Genomic DNA, 19,207 nt, shown 5'->3' with positions numbered 1-19,207 from the left:
ACCCAATCCTTCTCTCCCATTCTCTCTGTATAATTGTCGGGCAAAGCCATTTTTCGAGGTCTTTACATTGTCAGGAGATCTCACCAATATTGACTGTACCCACTGAAGAAGCGATAAGACTCATTATAACACTCGATTATGTCTTATGATTCAAGAATGCTAAGAACTCACATATTTCTGAAGTGTTTCCTACAATCTTGAGATGTATGACATTCCTACCTTTATTAGGGTTCATGGCATTGATTCCTTCACACTTTTTTTTATCAGTGTGCATCAATGATGTATTATAAAATGTCTCGTCTTGTTACAATGTATGAATATGACACAACCGAAAATATTTAGGAGGGCGACACTATAGTTAACAAGTCGCTGAGATTGGCGCTGGATAACATTTACACCGCAGATGCCAGACAAGTTGCAATTTAAGTGGCAAGAACAGGGCCGTGTGCGTCATACGGAAGCGTTAATTTGTTGAACCTTGTGATCGGAGAGATTGTTAATATAGCTGTTAATTGAATTAAATCCCAAACTACGTATTAAGTACAGTAATTTCTCACGTAGTTATTATTCACATGGCTATACTTAGTATGTTGTTATTTCTTTGTGATCATTTATGATTTCCCATTAGGTAAATAGTAGACGCTAACATTTGTATCCAATATTGGGGATGATCAATTAATACATTTTCCAATTTTAGCTGAGTGATTATTTCCTATCGAAATCAGGAAAAGTAACGTAATTTATATTCTTTCTTCACTTGTGTTTTACCAGCACAGATATCCTTAGCTATCTGTTTCCAATTAACTAAATAAACCATCAGCTGACATGTCTCACTTCTGATTTTCCTGAAACCATTTTCAGATGGCCAAAAATGTCCATTTTTCAATCAGAGAACTCCTTTTTTTTGGGCTTTTTATAAACCTGAAGCCTTTTTTTTTTAGCGTTTCTTGGGTTGTTTTCTTAACACAGTTTTGACGTCCGGCGTTTTCTTTTAGCATTTAGCCAATGTTTTGTTAGTTTTGACCTTCGGCATTTTTTTTTTAGCATTTAGCCAATGTTTTGTTAGTTTTGACCTCCGGCATTTTTTTTTTAGCATTTAGCCAATGTTTTGTTAGTTTTGACCTCCGGCATGTTTTTTTAGCATTTAACCAATGTTTTCTTGATTTTGACCTCCAGCATTTTTTTTAGCATTTAACCAATGTTTTGTTGGTTTTGACCTCCGGTATTTTTTTTAGCATTTATCCAGTGTTTTGTTGGCATCTTTTGTATTGACATTTTCCATACATTTTTTAACTCCATTCAACAATGAAGAAACAATTTCATAAGCAAAAACGCTGACACCGGGCATTTTTTGAGCCTTCCAATGCACTTGTAAGGAGCATCTTCCAAGTAGAATTAACCTGAAGAATAGTCAGATCACTTCTTTAAGCCGCTTTACGACTTTGAAAGCCTGAAGCGGTTAAAATAACCTAAAAAAGACTGAAAATGTACACAGCAAGTCGTTTTGACGTCACTGTGTATATATTCATTATTTTTAATGTTTGTTGAGCGCTTTTTCATGTGGTTTCCATTCCAGGCAAAATCCACCTGAAAAAGACATTGTGTGCACATAAAAGATGTCGTGTGCACTTTGCCGTAGAGTAACCCTATAGTATGTGCACACAACGTCTTTTTCAGCCTAGTGAGGTGTGAAATTGAACAATACCTGTGCAACTGAAAGGCAGACCCCATAGTGTGAAAGTAAATAGTGTCATACAAATGCAATGCATTGCCAGTGTCTAAACTACTCCTGAACAATTCACCTCCCCCACTATGCCAAAATCAGAATGAGATTTTTTTTTCACAGAACTTCATGTACATGCATAAACAGAGACAGAAGGACAGTGAAAAAACGCACAAAAAAGCAGAAAAAAAAACACAGCAAAACCTGCGTTTTTGACGCAGCTGATTTCCTGCCAGAGTTGGGTTTTGCTGCAGATTTGTGATGCTGAAAAAAACCAACATGTGTGAACATAGCCTAAGAGTTATTGGTGCAGAAACTCAAAGTTTTTGAGGAATTTTGAAATTTGGATGTTTTTGCTCTGTTTCCACTCAGTGGCTATGTGCCTATGACATCTTTAATCCAATGCTGATGTTTTTTATCACAAAGCCACTTTAGGAAAAAGCAGGCGGTTTTCTTTGCGAAGCAGTTTTGTCGGTATCTTTTGCCTATATTTTCTGTGGCTTCCAAACTAAGTTGCCCGAAGAATGAACATGTTACTTCTTTTAACTGCGCCAGGGTTTCCAAACGCTGAAGAAGTTAAAAAAGGTAACAAAATAGTGAACATGAGCGCAGCAATGTCATCTTTGCTGTGAATTTTTGCTGCAGTTTCTCAGCACTTTTTCAAGCGGATTCCGTCTGGAGTCTGCCTGAAACAGATGTTGTGTGCACAAAACCTCTAAAGAGTTTTTGAAGCGCTTTGGTAAAGTTATTTTTCCTGAATTTTTTTCTTTTCAGTCTTTTGATAGGACAGTGTCAAGTTTGTAGTGCATTCCATCAGGAGCTAAAAAAGATGTATGGACACATAGGAACCTATCCAAAATCCTCCTAAAAAAACTTGGAAAACTCTTCCATTTACTTTCCATGGGAAATACACTTTGCTGTCTAGATTAGGAATCCTTTTAATTTTTTTCCTGAAAAGGTTTTGCAATGGAGAAAAGAAAGTACATGTCACTTTTTTGTAGGGAATCCCGAAGGAAACCTTTTCAAACTAGGCACCGTCCAATGAAAAAGCTGCAAACAACACTTCAGAAAAAAAAAATCCTTCCAAAACGCGTTAAAACTCCATCAGGAAACTCTTCATGACTTCATGAGACTATGTGCATGCATTTAACATCTATTTCAGGCAAACCCGCCCCATAAAATGAACATAATGCACAGCAATGTCAAAATGACACTGCTGTGCACAAGTTCCTTCTTTTAACTGCATCAGGGTTTGGACACTTGTGAAGCAGTTAAAAGAAGTGACATTCTCAATCTTCAGGCGACTTACGCCCAGATGCCAACCACTCTCTATGCCTTATTATATGGAGAGTAAAAAGACACCGCCAGCAGAGCCACTCCAACAACAACATCAAAACCGCCTGTGGATGTTTTCCTGAAACGGCTTCACTTGGAAAAACTTGTCGACTGCACCAGCATCTAAAATACACCATGAGCACATAGCCCTCATAAAATAACTCCTCCAAACCTCCCCCAAAAAGGAGAGTTTCGTAAAGCGATTTCTGCTTTAAAAAACTTGACATTTTTGAACGCCTCAAAAACTCACATGCCCTTAAAAAAAGAAGCACTCCTCCTCCCATCAAAGTTTTCATCCTCTTAATATATTGCAATCATCATATTATACAGCACTGTGCACTTACAATTGCTCATTTTGCCTTTCTACCCAGTTAATTCTTCTCTTTTCTTTGCTCTATGTAGAAGCAAGAAGCATCTTGTCCCTGCATTTATCATCCTCCTCTTCAACTCCTGACCCAGCTGCTCCCTCCTCCGCCCTATCAGGGACTTTTGCAGTGACTCAGAACTTGCGCAGAGAAAATTGACCTCCTGTTTCTACAAAGAACTTAGAAGGATTCAGCTAGTCAGTTTTTAATCACGTGATGTCATAGAAATAATGGAAAAAAGAGAAGAATTATCAGGATCGAAAGGTAAAGTTAGCAATTGTAAGCACACAGCGCTATATAATGTGATGATTGCAATATATTACGAGGATAAAAACTTTGATAGGAGGAGGAGTGCTTCTTTAAATAGTCTTTGAATACCATTCCTATTGATTTCTATAGGAAATTTACATTGCTGTTCACACACAGAGTATTTTTTTGTGTTTTTTTTTTTGCTGACTAGGTTTTGTAAACCTTACTGTGGAAAAAAGGAATGATATGTAATTTCTTTGATGCAGATTCTTCATGGAATCTGCTTGAAACAAGACACAATCGAATTTCAAGGCTGAAAAAGAAAACGTGGACAAAATGATTCAAAAATTCTTTAAAATAAATATACAGTGGGGAAAATAAGTATTTGATACACTGGCGATTTTGCAAGTTTTCCCACCTACAAAGAATGGAGAGGTCTGTAATTTTTATCGTAGGTACACTTCACCTCTGAGAGACAGAATCTAAAAAAAATCCAGAAAATCACATTGTATGATTTTTACATAATTAATTTGCATTTTATTGCATGAAATAAGTATTTGATACAATAGAAAACAGAACTTAAAGGGAATTCGTCACCCCCTGGGACGCTTTAAAGCTATTACTATGGGCATACAAGTACTAGAATGGTTAAAAGACTCTTACCTATATGCCTCATAGCTGCGGTCTAGATGTTGAGAAATATACTTTTCATTTTTTATGTTAATGATTTCTTCCAGGCTCCGGGGTTTATGGTGCAGTAGCAGTGACTTGCTGGCACCTGCGCAGAAGAAGGATGAAGACACTGCCCATAGGACGGATAAGATATCCATAACCGCGGAGTGCAGGGCGTGGAATTACGGCGCCACAACTGCACTTTACAGGTCACTGACGTGCATGGGAGGGGGGTGGTATGTAAATGAAGAAATGAGGCAGAGATTTCTTCCAGGCACCGTACACCCCGGAGCCTGGAAGAAATCATTAACATAAAAAAATAAAAGTGCATTTCTCAACATCTAGACTGCAGCTATGAGGCATACAGGAAAGACTCGTTTAACCATTCTATTACCTGTATGCCCATAGCAATAGCTTTAAAGCGTCCAAGGGGGTGACAGATTCCCTTTAATATTTGGTACAGTGTTTGTAATTACAGAGGTCAGATGTTTCCTGCAGTTCTTGAGCAAGTTTGCACACACTGCAGCAGTGATTCTTATGGAGCCTCTCCTTAGTTTCCCTGGCTGTGTGTTTATGGTCATTGTCATGCTGGTTGTAACGTCCCTGGCGGCGTGCTGGCATGGCTTACCACCTCCCACTATGCAAGACCGCCATCTTACCTATCAGTCCAGGCTGCACACTTTGCTCCAGTACCTGCTGTGTCTCTTGTCTGATTGCTTAGGGCGGCGGCGCGGCTACTGCCTGATTCTTATAGTTACTGTGTGCGCACTCCTAATGCCTCCCCAGCCTATTGCTGTGAGTCACTGGATACTTAAACCCCCTCCACCCAGTAGGAGGTGCCTGAGCAACACTTTCATTCAGTTTGTTCTGTGCAACTGAGTTGCCAGGTTCAGTCTTGTATCTTGTCTGTTTCTGCCCCTGGGGGCTGTATACCCAGGCCTGTTACCTGTATCTGTTACTTCTTGTCTGTCTCCGCCACCCTGGGGGCTGAGTTCCCAGGCTGGTTCCTGTATCTTATTCCTGGTTCAGTTCCTGTCTGAACTGTGTCCTAGCCCGTTACCTGTTTCTCTCTATGTCCGAACCTTCCCTTTTCCTGCAGTGTCTGAACCTGCACCTAACTCCAACTCGTTGTCTCTGAACTTCTGTTTGTGAGTTTTGCGTACACTCGCTACTTCATTGTAAGTACCTTGTGTGTTTCTGGTTCTGCGTGTTCACCGCACCTGCGGTTTCGCTCTGCTCTGCTTGTTCACCGCACCTACGGTTTCGCTCTGCTCTGCTTGTTCACCGCACCTGTGGTTTCGCTCTGCTCTGCTTGTTCACCGCACCTGCGGTTTCGCTCCGCTCTGCTTGTTCACCGCAACTGCGGTTTTGCTCCACTCTGCTTGTTCACCGCACCTGCGGTTTCGCTCTGCTCTTCTTGTTCACCGCACCTGCGGTTTCGCTCTGCTCTGCTTGTTCACCACACCTGCGGTTTCGCTCCGCTCTGCTTGTCCACCGCACCGGCGGTTTCGCTCTGCTTGTTCACCAAACCGGCGGTTTCGCTCTGCTCTGCTTGTTCACCACACCTGCGGTTTCGCTCTGCTCAGCTTGTTCACCGCACCTGCGGGTTGTGCTCAGCTTGTTCACCGCACCTGCGGGTTTTGCTCTGCTTGTCTACTGCACCTGCGGGTTTTGCTCTGCTAGTCTACCGCACCTGCGGGTTTTGCTCTGCTCTGCTTGTCTACCGCACCTGCGGGTTTTGCTCTGCTCTGCTTGTCTACCGCACCTGCGGTTTCGCTCAGCTCTGCTTGTTCACCGCACCTGCGGTTTCGCTCCGCTCTGCTTGTTCACCGCAACTGCGGTTTTGCTCCACTCTGCTTGTTCACCACACCTGCGGTTTCGCTCTGCTCTGCTTGTCCACCGCACCGGCGGTTTCGCTCTGCTTGTTCACCAAACCGGCGGTTTTGCTCTGCTCTGCTTGTTCACCACACCTGCGGTTTCGCTCTGCTCAGCTTGTTCACCGCACCTGCGGGTTTTGCTCAGCTTGTTCACCGCACCTGCGGGTTTTGGTCTGCTTGTTTACCGCACCTGCGGGTTTTGCTCTGCTCTGCTTGTCTACTGCACCTGCGGGTTTTGCTCTGCTTGTCTACTGCACCTGCGGGTTTTGCTCTGCTCGTCTACCGCACCTGCGGGTTTTGCTATGCTCTGCTTGTCTACCGCACCTGCGGGTTTTGCTCTGCTCTGCTTGTCTACCGCACCTGCGGTTTCGCTCAGCTCTGCTTGTTCACCAAACCAGCGGTTTCGCTCTGCTTGTTCACCAAACCGGCGGTTTCGCTCTGCTCTGCTTGTTCACCGCACCTGCGGTTTCGCTCTGCTCAGCTTGTTCACCGCACCTGCGGGTTTTGCTCTGCTTGTTTACCGCACCTGCGAGTTTTGCTCTGCTCTGCTTGTCTACTGCACCTGCGGGTTTTGCTCTGCTCGTCTACCGCACCTGCGGGTTTTGCTCTGCTCTGCTTGTCTACCGCACCTGCCGGTTTTGCTCTGCTCTGCTTGTCTACCGCACCTGCGGGTTTTGCTCTGCTCTGCTTGTCTACTGCACCTGCGGGTTTTGCTCTGCTTGTCTACTGCACCTGCGGGTTTTGCTCTGCTCGTCTACCGCACCTGCGGGTTTTGCTCTGCTTGTCTACCGCACCTGCGGGTTTTGCTCTGCTCTGCTTGTCTACCGCACCTGCGGTTTCGCTCAGCTTTGCTTGTTCACCGCACCTGCGGTTTCGCTCCGCTCTGCTTGTTCACCGCAACTGCAGTTTTGCTCCACTCTGCTTGTACACATCACCTGCAGTTTCGCTCTGCTCTGCTTGTTCACCGCACCTGCGGTTTCGCTCTGCTCTGCTTGTTCACCGCACCTGCGGTTTCGCTCCGCTCTGCTTGTCCACCGCACCGGCGGTTTCGCTCTGCTTGTTCACCAAACCAGCGGTTTCGCTCTGCTTGTTCACCAAACCGGCGGTTTCGCTCTGCTCTGCTTGTTCACCAAACCAGCGGTTTCGCTCTGCTCTGCTTGTTCACCGCACCTGCGGTTTCGCTCTGCTCAGCTTGTTCACTGCACCTGCGGGTTTTGCTCTGCTTGTTTACCGCACCTGCGAGTTTTGCTCTGCTCTGCTTGTCTACCGCACCTGCGGGTTTTGCTCTGCTCGTCTACCGCACCTGCGGGTTTTGCTCTGCTCTGCTTGTCTACCGCACCTGCCGGTTTTGCTCTGCTCTGCTTGTCTACCGCACCTGCGGGTTTTGCTCTGCTCTGCTTGTCTACCACACCTGCGGGTTTTGCTCTGCTCTGCTTGTCTACCACACCTGCGGGTTTTGCTCTGCTCTGCTTGTCTACCACACCTGCGGGTTTTGCTATGCTCTGCTTGTCTAACGCATCTGCGGGTTTTGCTCTACTCTGCTTGTCTACCGCACCTGCGGGTTTTGCTCTGCTCTGCTTGTCTACCGCACCTGCGGCTCCGTTCCTGTGTCCCAGTCTGTACTGGTCCCTATCCTGCCTGTGTTCCTACCTGCCAGTGTCCACCTGTCTGCATGCCAGCCGTGCCTGCCAGTGTCCACCTGTCTGCATGCCAGCCGTGCCTGCCAGTGTCCACCTGTCTGCATGCCAGCCGTGCCTGCCAATACCCACCTGTCTGCATACCAGCCGTGCCTGCCAGTACCCACCTGTCTGCATACCAGCCTAACCTGCCTGTTCCTGCATTCCCCAGTGTGGGTCAACAGCAGTGACCGGGGTCTGACCTGGAATAGCACCTGGCCCCTCTGCTCGGTTCCTCCCTGGTTCACGGAGTCGACTGAGCTGCCTTGTGACCTTGGTCGGACCGAGTTGATACTTAGTTACACCCCTCCAGGCACTCCTCGGTTCATGGTCCAGTGGGATCACTAATAATGCTCACGCCAGTCAGTCCTGGCATGTGCGTAACACTGGTAGACCCAGCCACGACACATCTTCAATGCTCTTACTGAGGGAAGGAGGTTGTTGGCCAAAATCTCACGATACATGACCCCATCCATCCTCCCTTCAATACGGTGCAGTTGTCCTGTCCTCTTTGCAGAAAAGCACCCCTAAAGTATGATGTTTCCCCCACCATGTTTCACGGTTGGGATGGTGTTCTTGGGGTTGACATGACAAGTGGAGTAAATACCAAAAAATTCTATTTTGGTCTCACATGCCTCCTTTGGATCATCCAGATGGTCACTGGCGAACTTCAAACGGCCCTGGACAAGTACTGGCGTAAGCAGGGGGACCTTGCGTGCCCTGCAGGATTTTAATCAATGACGGCGTAGTGTATTACTAACGATAATGTTTCAGACTGTGGTCCCAGCTCTCTTCAGGTCATTGACCAGGTCTTCCCGTGTAGTTCTGGGCTGATTCATGACCTTTCTCAAAATCATCCTTACCACACGAGGCGAGATCTTGCATTGAGCCCCAGACCGAGGAAGATTGACAGTCATCATCTGTTTCTTCCATTTTCTAATAATTGTGCCAAGAGTTGTTGCCTTCTCACCAAGCTGCTTGCCTATTGTCCTGTAGCCCATCCCAGCCTTGTGCAAGTCTACAATTTTGTCCCTGGGGTCCTTAGACAACTCTTTAGTCTTGGCCATGGTGGAGAGGTTGGAGTGTAATTGATTGAGTGAGTGGACAAGTGTATTTTATACAGATAACGAGTTCAAACAGGTACAATTAATACAGGTAACGAGTGCAGAGTAGGAGGGTTTCTTAAAGAAAAACTAACAGGTCTGTGAGAGCCAGAATTCTTGCTGGTTGGTAGGTTATCAAATACTTATTTCATGCAATAAAATGCAATTTAATTATGTAAAAATCATACAATGTGATTTTCTGAATTTTTGTTTTTAGATTCTGTCTCTCACAGGTGAAGTGTACCTACGATAAACATTACAGACCTCTCCATTCTTTGTAGGTGGGAAAACTTGTAAATTCAGCAGTGTATCAGATACTTTCCTATGAGACAGATAGATAGACAGACACTTCTATAGTAGAAAATTTCCGGTTGTCTTACCTTGCTTGAGCGCAATGACACTCTCCCTCCGCAACGTGCGCAGAATTTAGTTTGGCAATATGAACAGTTATGGCCGCAGCCATCTGCAAATTTAGTTTTGTGGCAGATCCCGCAGGTGGGGGCATCACCCTTTTGCTCTTGCTGCTGCTGAGCTTCTTCACCCATCTTTTTCACTTGCTCTTTGTATACTTCAAACTGCTGGTGCAATTTCCTGCACAGGAGAAACAGACATATGAAGAAAAGTGATGAATGCAAAGAAGTAAGTAGATAAAAGTGTCTGGTGATAATATGAGTGTCAGTGCAGCAGGTGTAAGTACATGCAGACACATGGGTTTTGACCTGATTTTGTAAGAACATGCTTTTTTTTACGGTGTTCTGGCTTGTATGTGCTGTTTAGAGCACGGGCGCTTTGGCACTTTAATGGATTGTAGCAATAAGGGGTGTTTTTAGTGTATTTCAGTGGCATAAATCTCACCAAAAACGAGTCAAAACGTGGCAAAAACATGCATTTTGCATCGATTTACGAGAGATGACATGATGCTATTCCTACCACATATACCCTATATTCAGTATCACATAAATGCACTAATAGCAGTCACTAATAGATAAAGTCAACAAAATAAACAAGAGTAACCGTCGTTTTAATTTTTATTTCATAAATTAATAGTACACATGGAAATAAGCAACTTTATAATATATCTTATCAGTGAAATCTGCTTCTTTCTCCTCCCAGACTGATCTTTCACTCTCAATTCATGGGTAAAATCTGTATTCAGTGATTTCCCCATTACTGAGATAGTTGGTGCTCTTAAAATTCTATGGAGGCAGTAGGAGCTGGGGGCAGGTACAGACTTTATGCAGCAAGTTTTTAAAAAAATGACAGTTACAGTTCTCCATAGAACTTTATGAGCACCAACTGCCATCTCCTATCTCAGTAATGGAAAAATCTGTCTTCACTGAAGACAGATTTTATCCGGGAATTGAAAATTTGAAGAATGAAAGATCAGTCTGGGAGGAGAAAGAAGCAGATTTCTTTCATGAGATTTATTACAAAAGTTCTTATTTTCATGTGTATTATTGATTTATGAACAAGAAATTAATAAATAAATTGGCGTTTACGTTTTAAGTTGATATTAAAATACAATAAATAAAAAAAGATCACTAATAAATTAATAAATATTAATAAAGAATAAATAAAATAAATCAAATTCACAAATAAATTAATAGATAAAAATAATAATAATTAAAAAATAAATAATAATAAATAACAATAAATAAAATACAATAAATAAAACTCCTAAATAAATTAATAAATAAAAATAACAATAATTAAAAAATAAATAATAATAATATTAAATAAAAGAAATAAATTCGCAATAAATAAAAAGCCATAACAGAGATAAAATGAGCTCAATCAGTATAATAAAATTCAGTATAGATATCAGTCCGCAATATTTCGGCTTAGGGACTCTCATTGCAAAGATGAGTGTATTATAAAGTTTGTGAACCTACTTTTTTTTCTACATCTGGGACGTTTTGATTCTCGCCCGAATGCAGGTACCCACATGTGCACATGCAGAATGGCACTCCTTTCCTTCATCTATGACTGTGCACTTTCTCCTTTCTCTGACTTTTCCTTACGGATTCACAGTCAAAAGACTCCTTACTAAATAATCTATCATTTTACTCCCCAGGGAAAAGGTCACAATTAATATGTGGCTTCCTACGTGGTGTTTGATGTATAATTCACGCTTATGCTGCCATTTCATTCACTTCCTTCCATTGCATAATATACAAATTGTAAAGATGATTAGATTAGTTCTGCACAGATGGGCATTTAAAGGGACCAGGTCCATAAAGTTGAGACAAGCTACTATAACTGGTCAGCAAGGGAGCTAGAGATGCCCATAAACATTAGATTCCACCGATTTCTACTATTTAAGTAAGCAATTTATGAAAACATAATGGGAATAAATATGTTCATACATTTTACGTAATTATTGTACAATGACTAATTTAAAGGGATTGTCCATGTTTACTTACTTAAAGGGAATCTGTCTGTAGGTTTAACCCTCCTTAGCCGTCATAGAAAGATGAATAAAATGACACCTTGATATTTGCGATCTAATGTCTTATTCTAGAGAGATCCACATTTTTCCTAATATGTAAATGAGCAGTCAAGATCTATGGGCCGGACATAGATCTCCCTGAGAATTTGCCCCCAGAGCTTATTTTGAATGAAAGAGGGAGTTAGCAGTGTAATGACTGACAGGCCGCTCTCCTGATCTACATGTCTCACAGCGGCAATGTTCCCCTTCATTTAAAATAATCTCTGGAGGCAGATTCTCATGGAGATCAATGTCCGACCCATGGATCTTAACAGCTCATTTACATATTAAGAAAAATGTGTCTTTCTCTGGAATAAGACATCGAATCGCAGATGTAAAGATATAAGTTTATTCCGCTTCCTATGACCTGCATATCCATATAGACGGCTTATTAGGGTTAATCCTACTGACAGATTCCCTTTAGGTAAGTAAAAGGCAGCAGGCAATTTTTAAGGCGATTTACGTAAATTGAATTGTAAATTGATCAAATTTGAGGGGACTTTCAAATTTCATAAAATTTGACTAGCATTTAGAATCGATTTGATCATGTTAAGGATATATAGTATGGCAATATACAGTGGCATGTAAAAGTTTGTGCACCCCTGGTCAAAATTACTGTTATCGTGAGCAGTTAAGCAAGTTGACGATGAAACGATCTCTAAAAGGCCTAATGTTAAAGATGACACATTTCCTTTGTATTTTAGGAAAAACATATATATATTGTCATTTTTTACATTGTAAAAGTTTTTACATGCAAAAGTTTGGGCACAGTTGGAGATTTGTGTGCTCAGATAACTTTGACCAAGGTTTTAGACCTTAATTAGCCTGTTAGGGTTATGGCTTGTTCACTATCATCGTTAGGAAAGACCAGGTAATGCAAATTTCCCAGCTTTATAAAAACCTAACCTCCTCTAACCTCGTGGCAAAAAACAGCAGCCTTGGGTTCTACTAAGCAGCTGCCTAGTACTCAGAAAATGAAAATGGCGGAGGCCCACAAAGCAGGAGAAGGTTATAAGAAGATAGCAAAGCGCTTTAAAGTTGCCCATTCCTCAGTTTGAAATGTAATTAAGAAATGCCAGTTAACAGGAACAGTGGAGGTCAAGATAAGGTCTGGAAGACCAAGATAAATTTCAGTGAGAACTTCTCATAGGATTGCTAGAGAGGCAAATCAGAACCCCCACTTGACTGCAAAAGACCTTCAGAAAGATTTCTCAGACTCTGGAGTTGTGGTACATTGTTCTACTGTTCAGAGACACCTGCACAAATATGGCCTTCATGGAAGAGTCATCAGATGAAAACCTCTCCTGCGTCCTCATCATAAAATTCAGCCTCAGAAGTATGAAAAAGAACATCTAAACAAGCCTGATGCATTTTGGAAACAAGTCCTGTGGACCGATGAGGTTAAAATACAACTCTTTGGCCACAATGATCAAAGGTATGTGTGGAGAAAAAAAGGGCACAGAATTTCAGGAAAAGAACATCTTGCCAACCATTAGGCATAGGGGTGGATCAATCATGCTTTGGGGTTGAGTTGCAGCCAATGGCACGGGGAACATTTCACGGGTAGAGGGAAGAATGGATTCAATGAACTTTCAACAAATTCTTGATGAAAACATAACACCATCTGTAAAAAAGCTGAAGTTGAAAAGAGGATGGCTTCTACAAATGGATAATGATCCTAAACACATGTCAAAATCCACATACGACCTCAAAAGGCGCAAGCTGAAAGTTTTACAATGGCCCTCACAATCCCTTGATCTGAACATCATTGAAAATCTGTGGCTAGACGTCAAAATAGCAGAGCATGTAAGAAGACCCAGGAATCTCACAGAACTGGAAGAATTTTCCAAGGAAGAATGGATTAAAATCCCTCAAACAAGATTTGAAAGACTCTTGGCTGTCTATAAAAAGCGTTTATAAGCTGTGATACTTTTAAAAAGGGGGCGCTACTAGGTACTAAGCATTCAGAGTGCCCAAACTTTTGCATTCGCCCATTTTCCGTTTTGAAATTTTTAAAATGTAAAAGATGAAAATCTATATATTTTTTTCCTAAATACAAAGGAAATGTGTCATCTTTAACTTTAGCCCTTTTAGAAATAATTTCATTTTCAACTTGCTTAAACTTTTACATGTCACTGTATATTGCCTCTATGCTAGAGATGGGTGGATCGATTTGCGAGACTCTGGCTCATCGCCCAGGTCAGTAGTCTCTACTCACGAATCTCTTACCTCCCAGTATTCCCAATCCAACTTTTGATCAGCCAGGCTGGTCATGACGTCACCTGTGCGTAGCGCCACAATGATGACCTAGCACCAGCCCGGCTAATCAAAACCCACACCGGGGTTGCCAGAAAGTAAGTGAATCACGAACCTCCAGTCCACTGACCAGAGGACCACTGACCTAGCCGATAGACCGGAGTCCTGCGAATCGATCTGTCCATCTCTCCTCAATGTACATGATAACCCCAGTGAATCCCTATAACATGAATTCAACTCTAAAAAGTACCATTAAAATGGCATCAAAATTAAATAAAATACATTAAAAAATATGGAAGGCGAAAACAAACAAATATATTCTTCTTGCCATCTCAACAAGTCACAAGTATATCACCCAAATCTGTAAATGCTAAATTACAAACTTTGTGTATGTAGCGCTTCCTAAATTCCATCTGGTGGATTCTTTAAAAGGAACCGGTCTGCAGGTTATTACATATAGAAATGGTGGTATGGCAGTATAGACGCTTGTCCCCCAATAAACATGATACCTTTTCTTTTCAGATTCAAGGTGCCATCATGAGTAGGGATGTAGAAGTTCGGGTTCTGCACCCGACTGAACTTTAGTTCAAAGTTCGGTTCAGGTACCAGAACTTTACCCAAACTTGAAACCTGAACCCGAACACCATTGAAATCATTGGCGACCCGAACTTTGGAGCTGGAAAAATCTCTCTCCTCTCCCTGGACTCCCGAACTGTAAAACGTACTTCCAGGAGAAGTCCGTGTTCGGAGTTCAGCTAGGTGTCGAGTACGAACCCTGAACTTCACAGTTCAGCTTCGCTCATCTTTAATCATGAGAAATCTATCATATAACTCATATGCAAATTAGGGTGGAAGTGCTCTGGGGGGGTGCTAATGCACTTGGAAGAAGCTGCCTAAGAGCACAGACACATGCCTAGTGCACTTCCAAGCTGAGTTGCATATGGCTCCTATGTTATATTTCTTATGACGGGCACATCGGATCTCTCCAGAAAAGGTATAATTTTTATTGGAGGACAAGCACCCACCCCCACAGCCATACCATTACTTCCAAGTAAAGACGTACTGACAGGTCCATTTCATAGTAATATTTTGATATCATTAATACAAAAAGCACAAAAAATGCGGCAGATAATATGATAAAAATAAGATTAGTGCCATTATTAGTGTAGAGTATACTGAGTGGATAAAAAAAGTTGAGGCATAAAAGGATCCACTGTGAGTTTATGGTGAAAGGGGTCCAATACAGTAAACCAATCCTTTATTCCTCCAGTGGATGTGCCAGGCAGATGATGCCAGCCGCTCTCACCTCTGCCGGCCTTAGTATTTATCTCCTGTGGCAAACAGTGGCTGTCGCCTATCAAACAGGACAACCGGACTCGTTGTATAACAACAGACACTTATCCTCCGAGTCCTTTTTTTTTTTTTTTTCTTATTAAAAAGGAAAGCCACAAGGTTACGAAACGGCAGCATCACAACAGTAAAAGGATACAACGGCCTAAATAATGTAAAGTGTTCATAAATGTTGTACACCCTGCAGACTGAACTTATCCTAATCTGAAAATAGTGATGTCACGAGGTCTCCGGTTACGGTGCCAAGCAAGAATGACACATGCTTAAATGTCCACTACACCAACGCAAAAAAAAATACACCCCCATAAAAATAACTATGACCCCCTATGTCTGATGCATACATCACTCCACATAGGAGACGTTTCCCAGGTGCAGAACATTGAGTCTGCGGATATGTCAAGGCAGCATGTTGTACTTTGATGGCTCATGCAATTAAAGTAATGTGAGTGACTTGTCAGAAACATTATCCCTGCTAGTGAGGATCTTCCTAGGTGTAATCATATTTCGATGTACTTAACAGCCAGCTTGGGAAGTAGCTATTTATAGGAGTCTGTATCGAAAAAGACATTGCACTGTATAACTTAAAAGGTAAAAGAAGGATACATCAAAGCGTAATACCAAGCGATCCAGCGACTGGCTGCCTCAAGATAGGGAACATATCCAATGGAAACGTGTTTTATTAGTAGGCGACAGAAAAGGATACACCACGATAGAAATAACCTATGGAAGTCAATGTAGGATCCCTGTGACCTCGAGGGGCCCATTAATGTGGAACCTATTCCAGATTTTGTAACAGGAGCCAGAAGCTCACATCCGTGTGCGAGTTACCACCCGAGAGAAATGGACCAATTTTTTTCTCCAGTGTCATCCTAGTTGCTTCAGTTTTTTTCTCATCCATTTATTTCCCCTAAAGCAGGTAGATTCCGAACTGCTTTCATCCACTGAGGACAGGTCTTTGGTCAGAACTCTTCTGTGTCCAGTTCTGGGCACCACATTTAAAAAAATAAAACATAAAAAAACTAGAGCAAGTTCAGAGAAGAGCAACCAGAATGGTGACCGGTCTGCTAAACAATGTCCTATGAGGATCGGTTAGAGGATTTGGGAATGTTTAGCTTGCAAAGGAGAAGACTGAGAGGAGACTTAATAGCTGTCTACAAATATCGTAAAGGCTGTCACACTGTAGAGGGATCAGCTTTATTCTCATTTGCACAAAGAAAGACTAGAAGCAATGGGATGAAACTGAATGGGAGGAGACACAGATTAGATATTAGAAAAAACTTTTTGACATTGAGGGTGATCAATGAGTGGAACAGGCGGCCACGAGAGATGGTGAGTTCTCCTTCAATGGAAGTCTTCACACAGGGGTTAGACAGAGATCTGTCTGAGATGGTTTAGTGAATCCTGCTTTGAGCAGGGGGTTGGACACGAGGACCCTGGAGGTCCCTTCCAACTCTACCTTTCTATGATTCTATGATTCTAGGTGCAGACTACCATATGTTCTCCATCTGAGAAAAACTGTCCAATTGTGCTAATTACACTCTGACCAGAGTTTGATCAGAGTGGGATCCATTTTCCTCGGATGTGGAGAATTTAAAAAAAAAGTTTCTCCAACTTGTCCATTCTGTCTGTCCAAGAAAATCGAACCACACTCATATGTCATCAGAGTGAGGTCCGATGTTTTCCTCAGACCTATAGGCATGAATAAGTGAGTGCCATCTGATATCGACAGCAAATTGTGTATGTTTGAATTTGTTTCCCAAGACCACTCGTTACGAAGAAACAATTGGACATGTGCACAGCCCCATAGAATAACAAAGGGACGAGTGCGATCTGATCTTTTGACAGATGACACTCGGACCAAAACTAGCACAGATGTGAAGTCGGTAAGCCAAACCTCTGACTCCTCAATTTCCCTGACTCCGACTCCACAGCCCTGCCTCACTACTCAGCATGTACATAAAGAGCAGCACAGATTCATCTCCACTAAAAGCCAAGATCCTTACATCAGGAGCAGAACAGACAATTATAGGACATTTCATAACTTTCCCAAATTCTTATGAAAGCATTTACAGAACATCCTGCATTGTACTACTGTACCCAATGTATTATATATTTTAGGAGTCTGTCCATTTTATACCAACTCCAACTCCACCAAAATGGACACCGACTCCACAGCCCTGTAAACTAGAGTCGTCTGCACGAGCCCTGACTCTTAACAATGGATCAGTTAAAAATGGATGAAACTCGGATAGAATTTTGAAGTACAAAGTCTGCCTTCTTAGTTTCATCCACGTCTCACGGATCCCCATAGACTTTACTGGCTGAGTCTGATCCATAAAACGGATGAGAACTGGACGTGCTGTGAGTCTCATGGACCGGACACACAGATAAGATTTTAAAACTGATGTGTGTATGGATTAATGAAAGGATTTTGTCTGTGCCCGAGAAATAGGCGGACAGACCTAGGACGTATCAAATGTAGCCTAAAGTAGATATCCAAAACTGAATAGAAATTTGGAAACTCAGATAAGACAGGACACTGGACAATAATGGATCAAAAAATCCAGCATAAGACAACCCAATTTTGAGGTGACTCTGGAGTCAATTACTTGGCACTAAGGTTTATTTCTTATGGGATAATTCACAAATAATTTATGAGGATCTAATTGATGATTTGTGTAAACTGATCTAAACAAAGCTTACTTGCAATTAACGGGTTGACCTGTACATGCTCTGTATTGACTGTAAGGTGGACTCTAGCCACTTTCTTACCAACTGGGCGGCTAATGTTACACTGAGCATTCTGCCCCTATGATTTTGCAATGTTCTTCTGCATGGTTTCATTTTATATGACATTTAATTTTGTTGCCAGGCCATAAGAAGAAGATGACTTGTATGCTTCCAGCCTTCTTATGGACTTATGTTCAGTGCACTTGTCTATGGTATAATTGTTTGTTCATACTGTAGCCATGATGGCAATGATACGGTCAGTTTAGTGACTCTACAAATCTAGAAAATCTAACCAAATGCTTGGCTAGTAAAAGTACTCATCTTTTTCACATTTTTCTATGTAAAACACCTTTCCATAGATGGATGACCATAGTTAGGTAATTCTTCTAGAATGTTTAATTTACAGGATAGTCATCTGTATTTGGCAATGCAGGGACAATATTCTTCATTCTATATCATGTATTCCTCCTTCTACATAGTAAGTGAATGTCCACCTTTGAATACCATGTTATTTTTTAAATCCAATATTTTCAGTCCAAAAATTCTATGATGATTATTTAAAATAGCTTTAAAGCAACAAGTGCTCCATTTCCAGATACAGAACTATTTTTTTTATATAGATGCCTTCAGCCACCACTCGAGTGAGCTTACTGTCTACTGTTCTACACCTGAAATAGCTCCCTCTAGCTGTGATTGCAGGCGTCTAAAATGTATTCATTGCAATGATAGTGCTCAAGCATAACCATTGCTCAAGTTAATTCAAATGGGGAACAAAGAATACCTGTTCTTGTGATTGGGGGGAGGGGAAGAGTCCCTGAGAAATGCATATTATGTATTCTGTGGATAGGTAATAAGTTATAATTATGGGACAAACACTTTATGTCATAAAACTGATAACATAATGAATATAAAAGAACAATACACAAGTGCTGATCTTACGTCTTAAACACTAAATTCTGTTTTTCCATTCAGTCCCATTGACTCCTAGTGTATAACATCCAGCCCCTCGCCTCCTAGTGTATAACATCCAGCCCCTTGCCTCCTAGTGTATAACATCTGACCCCTCACCTCCTGGTGTATAACATCCGTCCCTCGGTGTATAATATCCAGCCCCTTGCCCTCCCCTATGGTGTATAACATCCAGCCCCTCGCCCCCTTCCTCCGGTGTATAACATCCAGCCCCTCGTCCCCGATGTATAACATCCAGCCACTCGTCCCCGATGTATAACATCCAGCCTCTCACCCCAGATGTATAACATCCGGCCTCTCACCCCCGATGTATAACATCCAGCCTCTCATCCCCGATTTATAACATCCAGAATCTCACCCCCGATGTATAACATCCAGCCTCTCACCCCAGATGTATAACATCCGGCCTCTCAC

General features: G+C 42.1%; 1 protein-coding gene across 42 annotated transcripts in view; it reads right to left on the bottom strand.

The window, feature by feature from the left end:
- Positions 1-19,207, bottom strand: part of RIMS2 (regulating synaptic membrane exocytosis 2) — a 659,880-nt gene that overhangs the window by 533,284 nt on the left and 107,389 nt on the right. For all 42 annotated transcript variants that reach the window (XM_073679706.1, XM_073679709.1, XM_073679704.1 and 39 more), the window contains one exon: positions 9,381-9,591. In XM_073679706.1, coding sequence (XP_073535807.1) covers positions 9,381-9,591 — 211 coding nt within the window. The remainder of the gene's footprint in view (positions 1-9,380; positions 9,592-19,207) is intronic.

This window comes from Phyllobates terribilis, unplaced genomic scaffold (assembly GCF_046119375.1).
Source record: "Phyllobates terribilis strain yellow unplaced genomic scaffold, ASM4611937v1 Scaffold_4__5_contigs__length_816908805, whole genome shotgun sequence".
NCBI classification, from domain to species: Eukaryota; Metazoa; Chordata; class Amphibia; order Anura; family Dendrobatidae; genus Phyllobates; species Phyllobates terribilis.
Note: the sequence above shows the minus strand (reverse complement) of the source record. Positions and strands in the feature narration are given on the sequence as shown.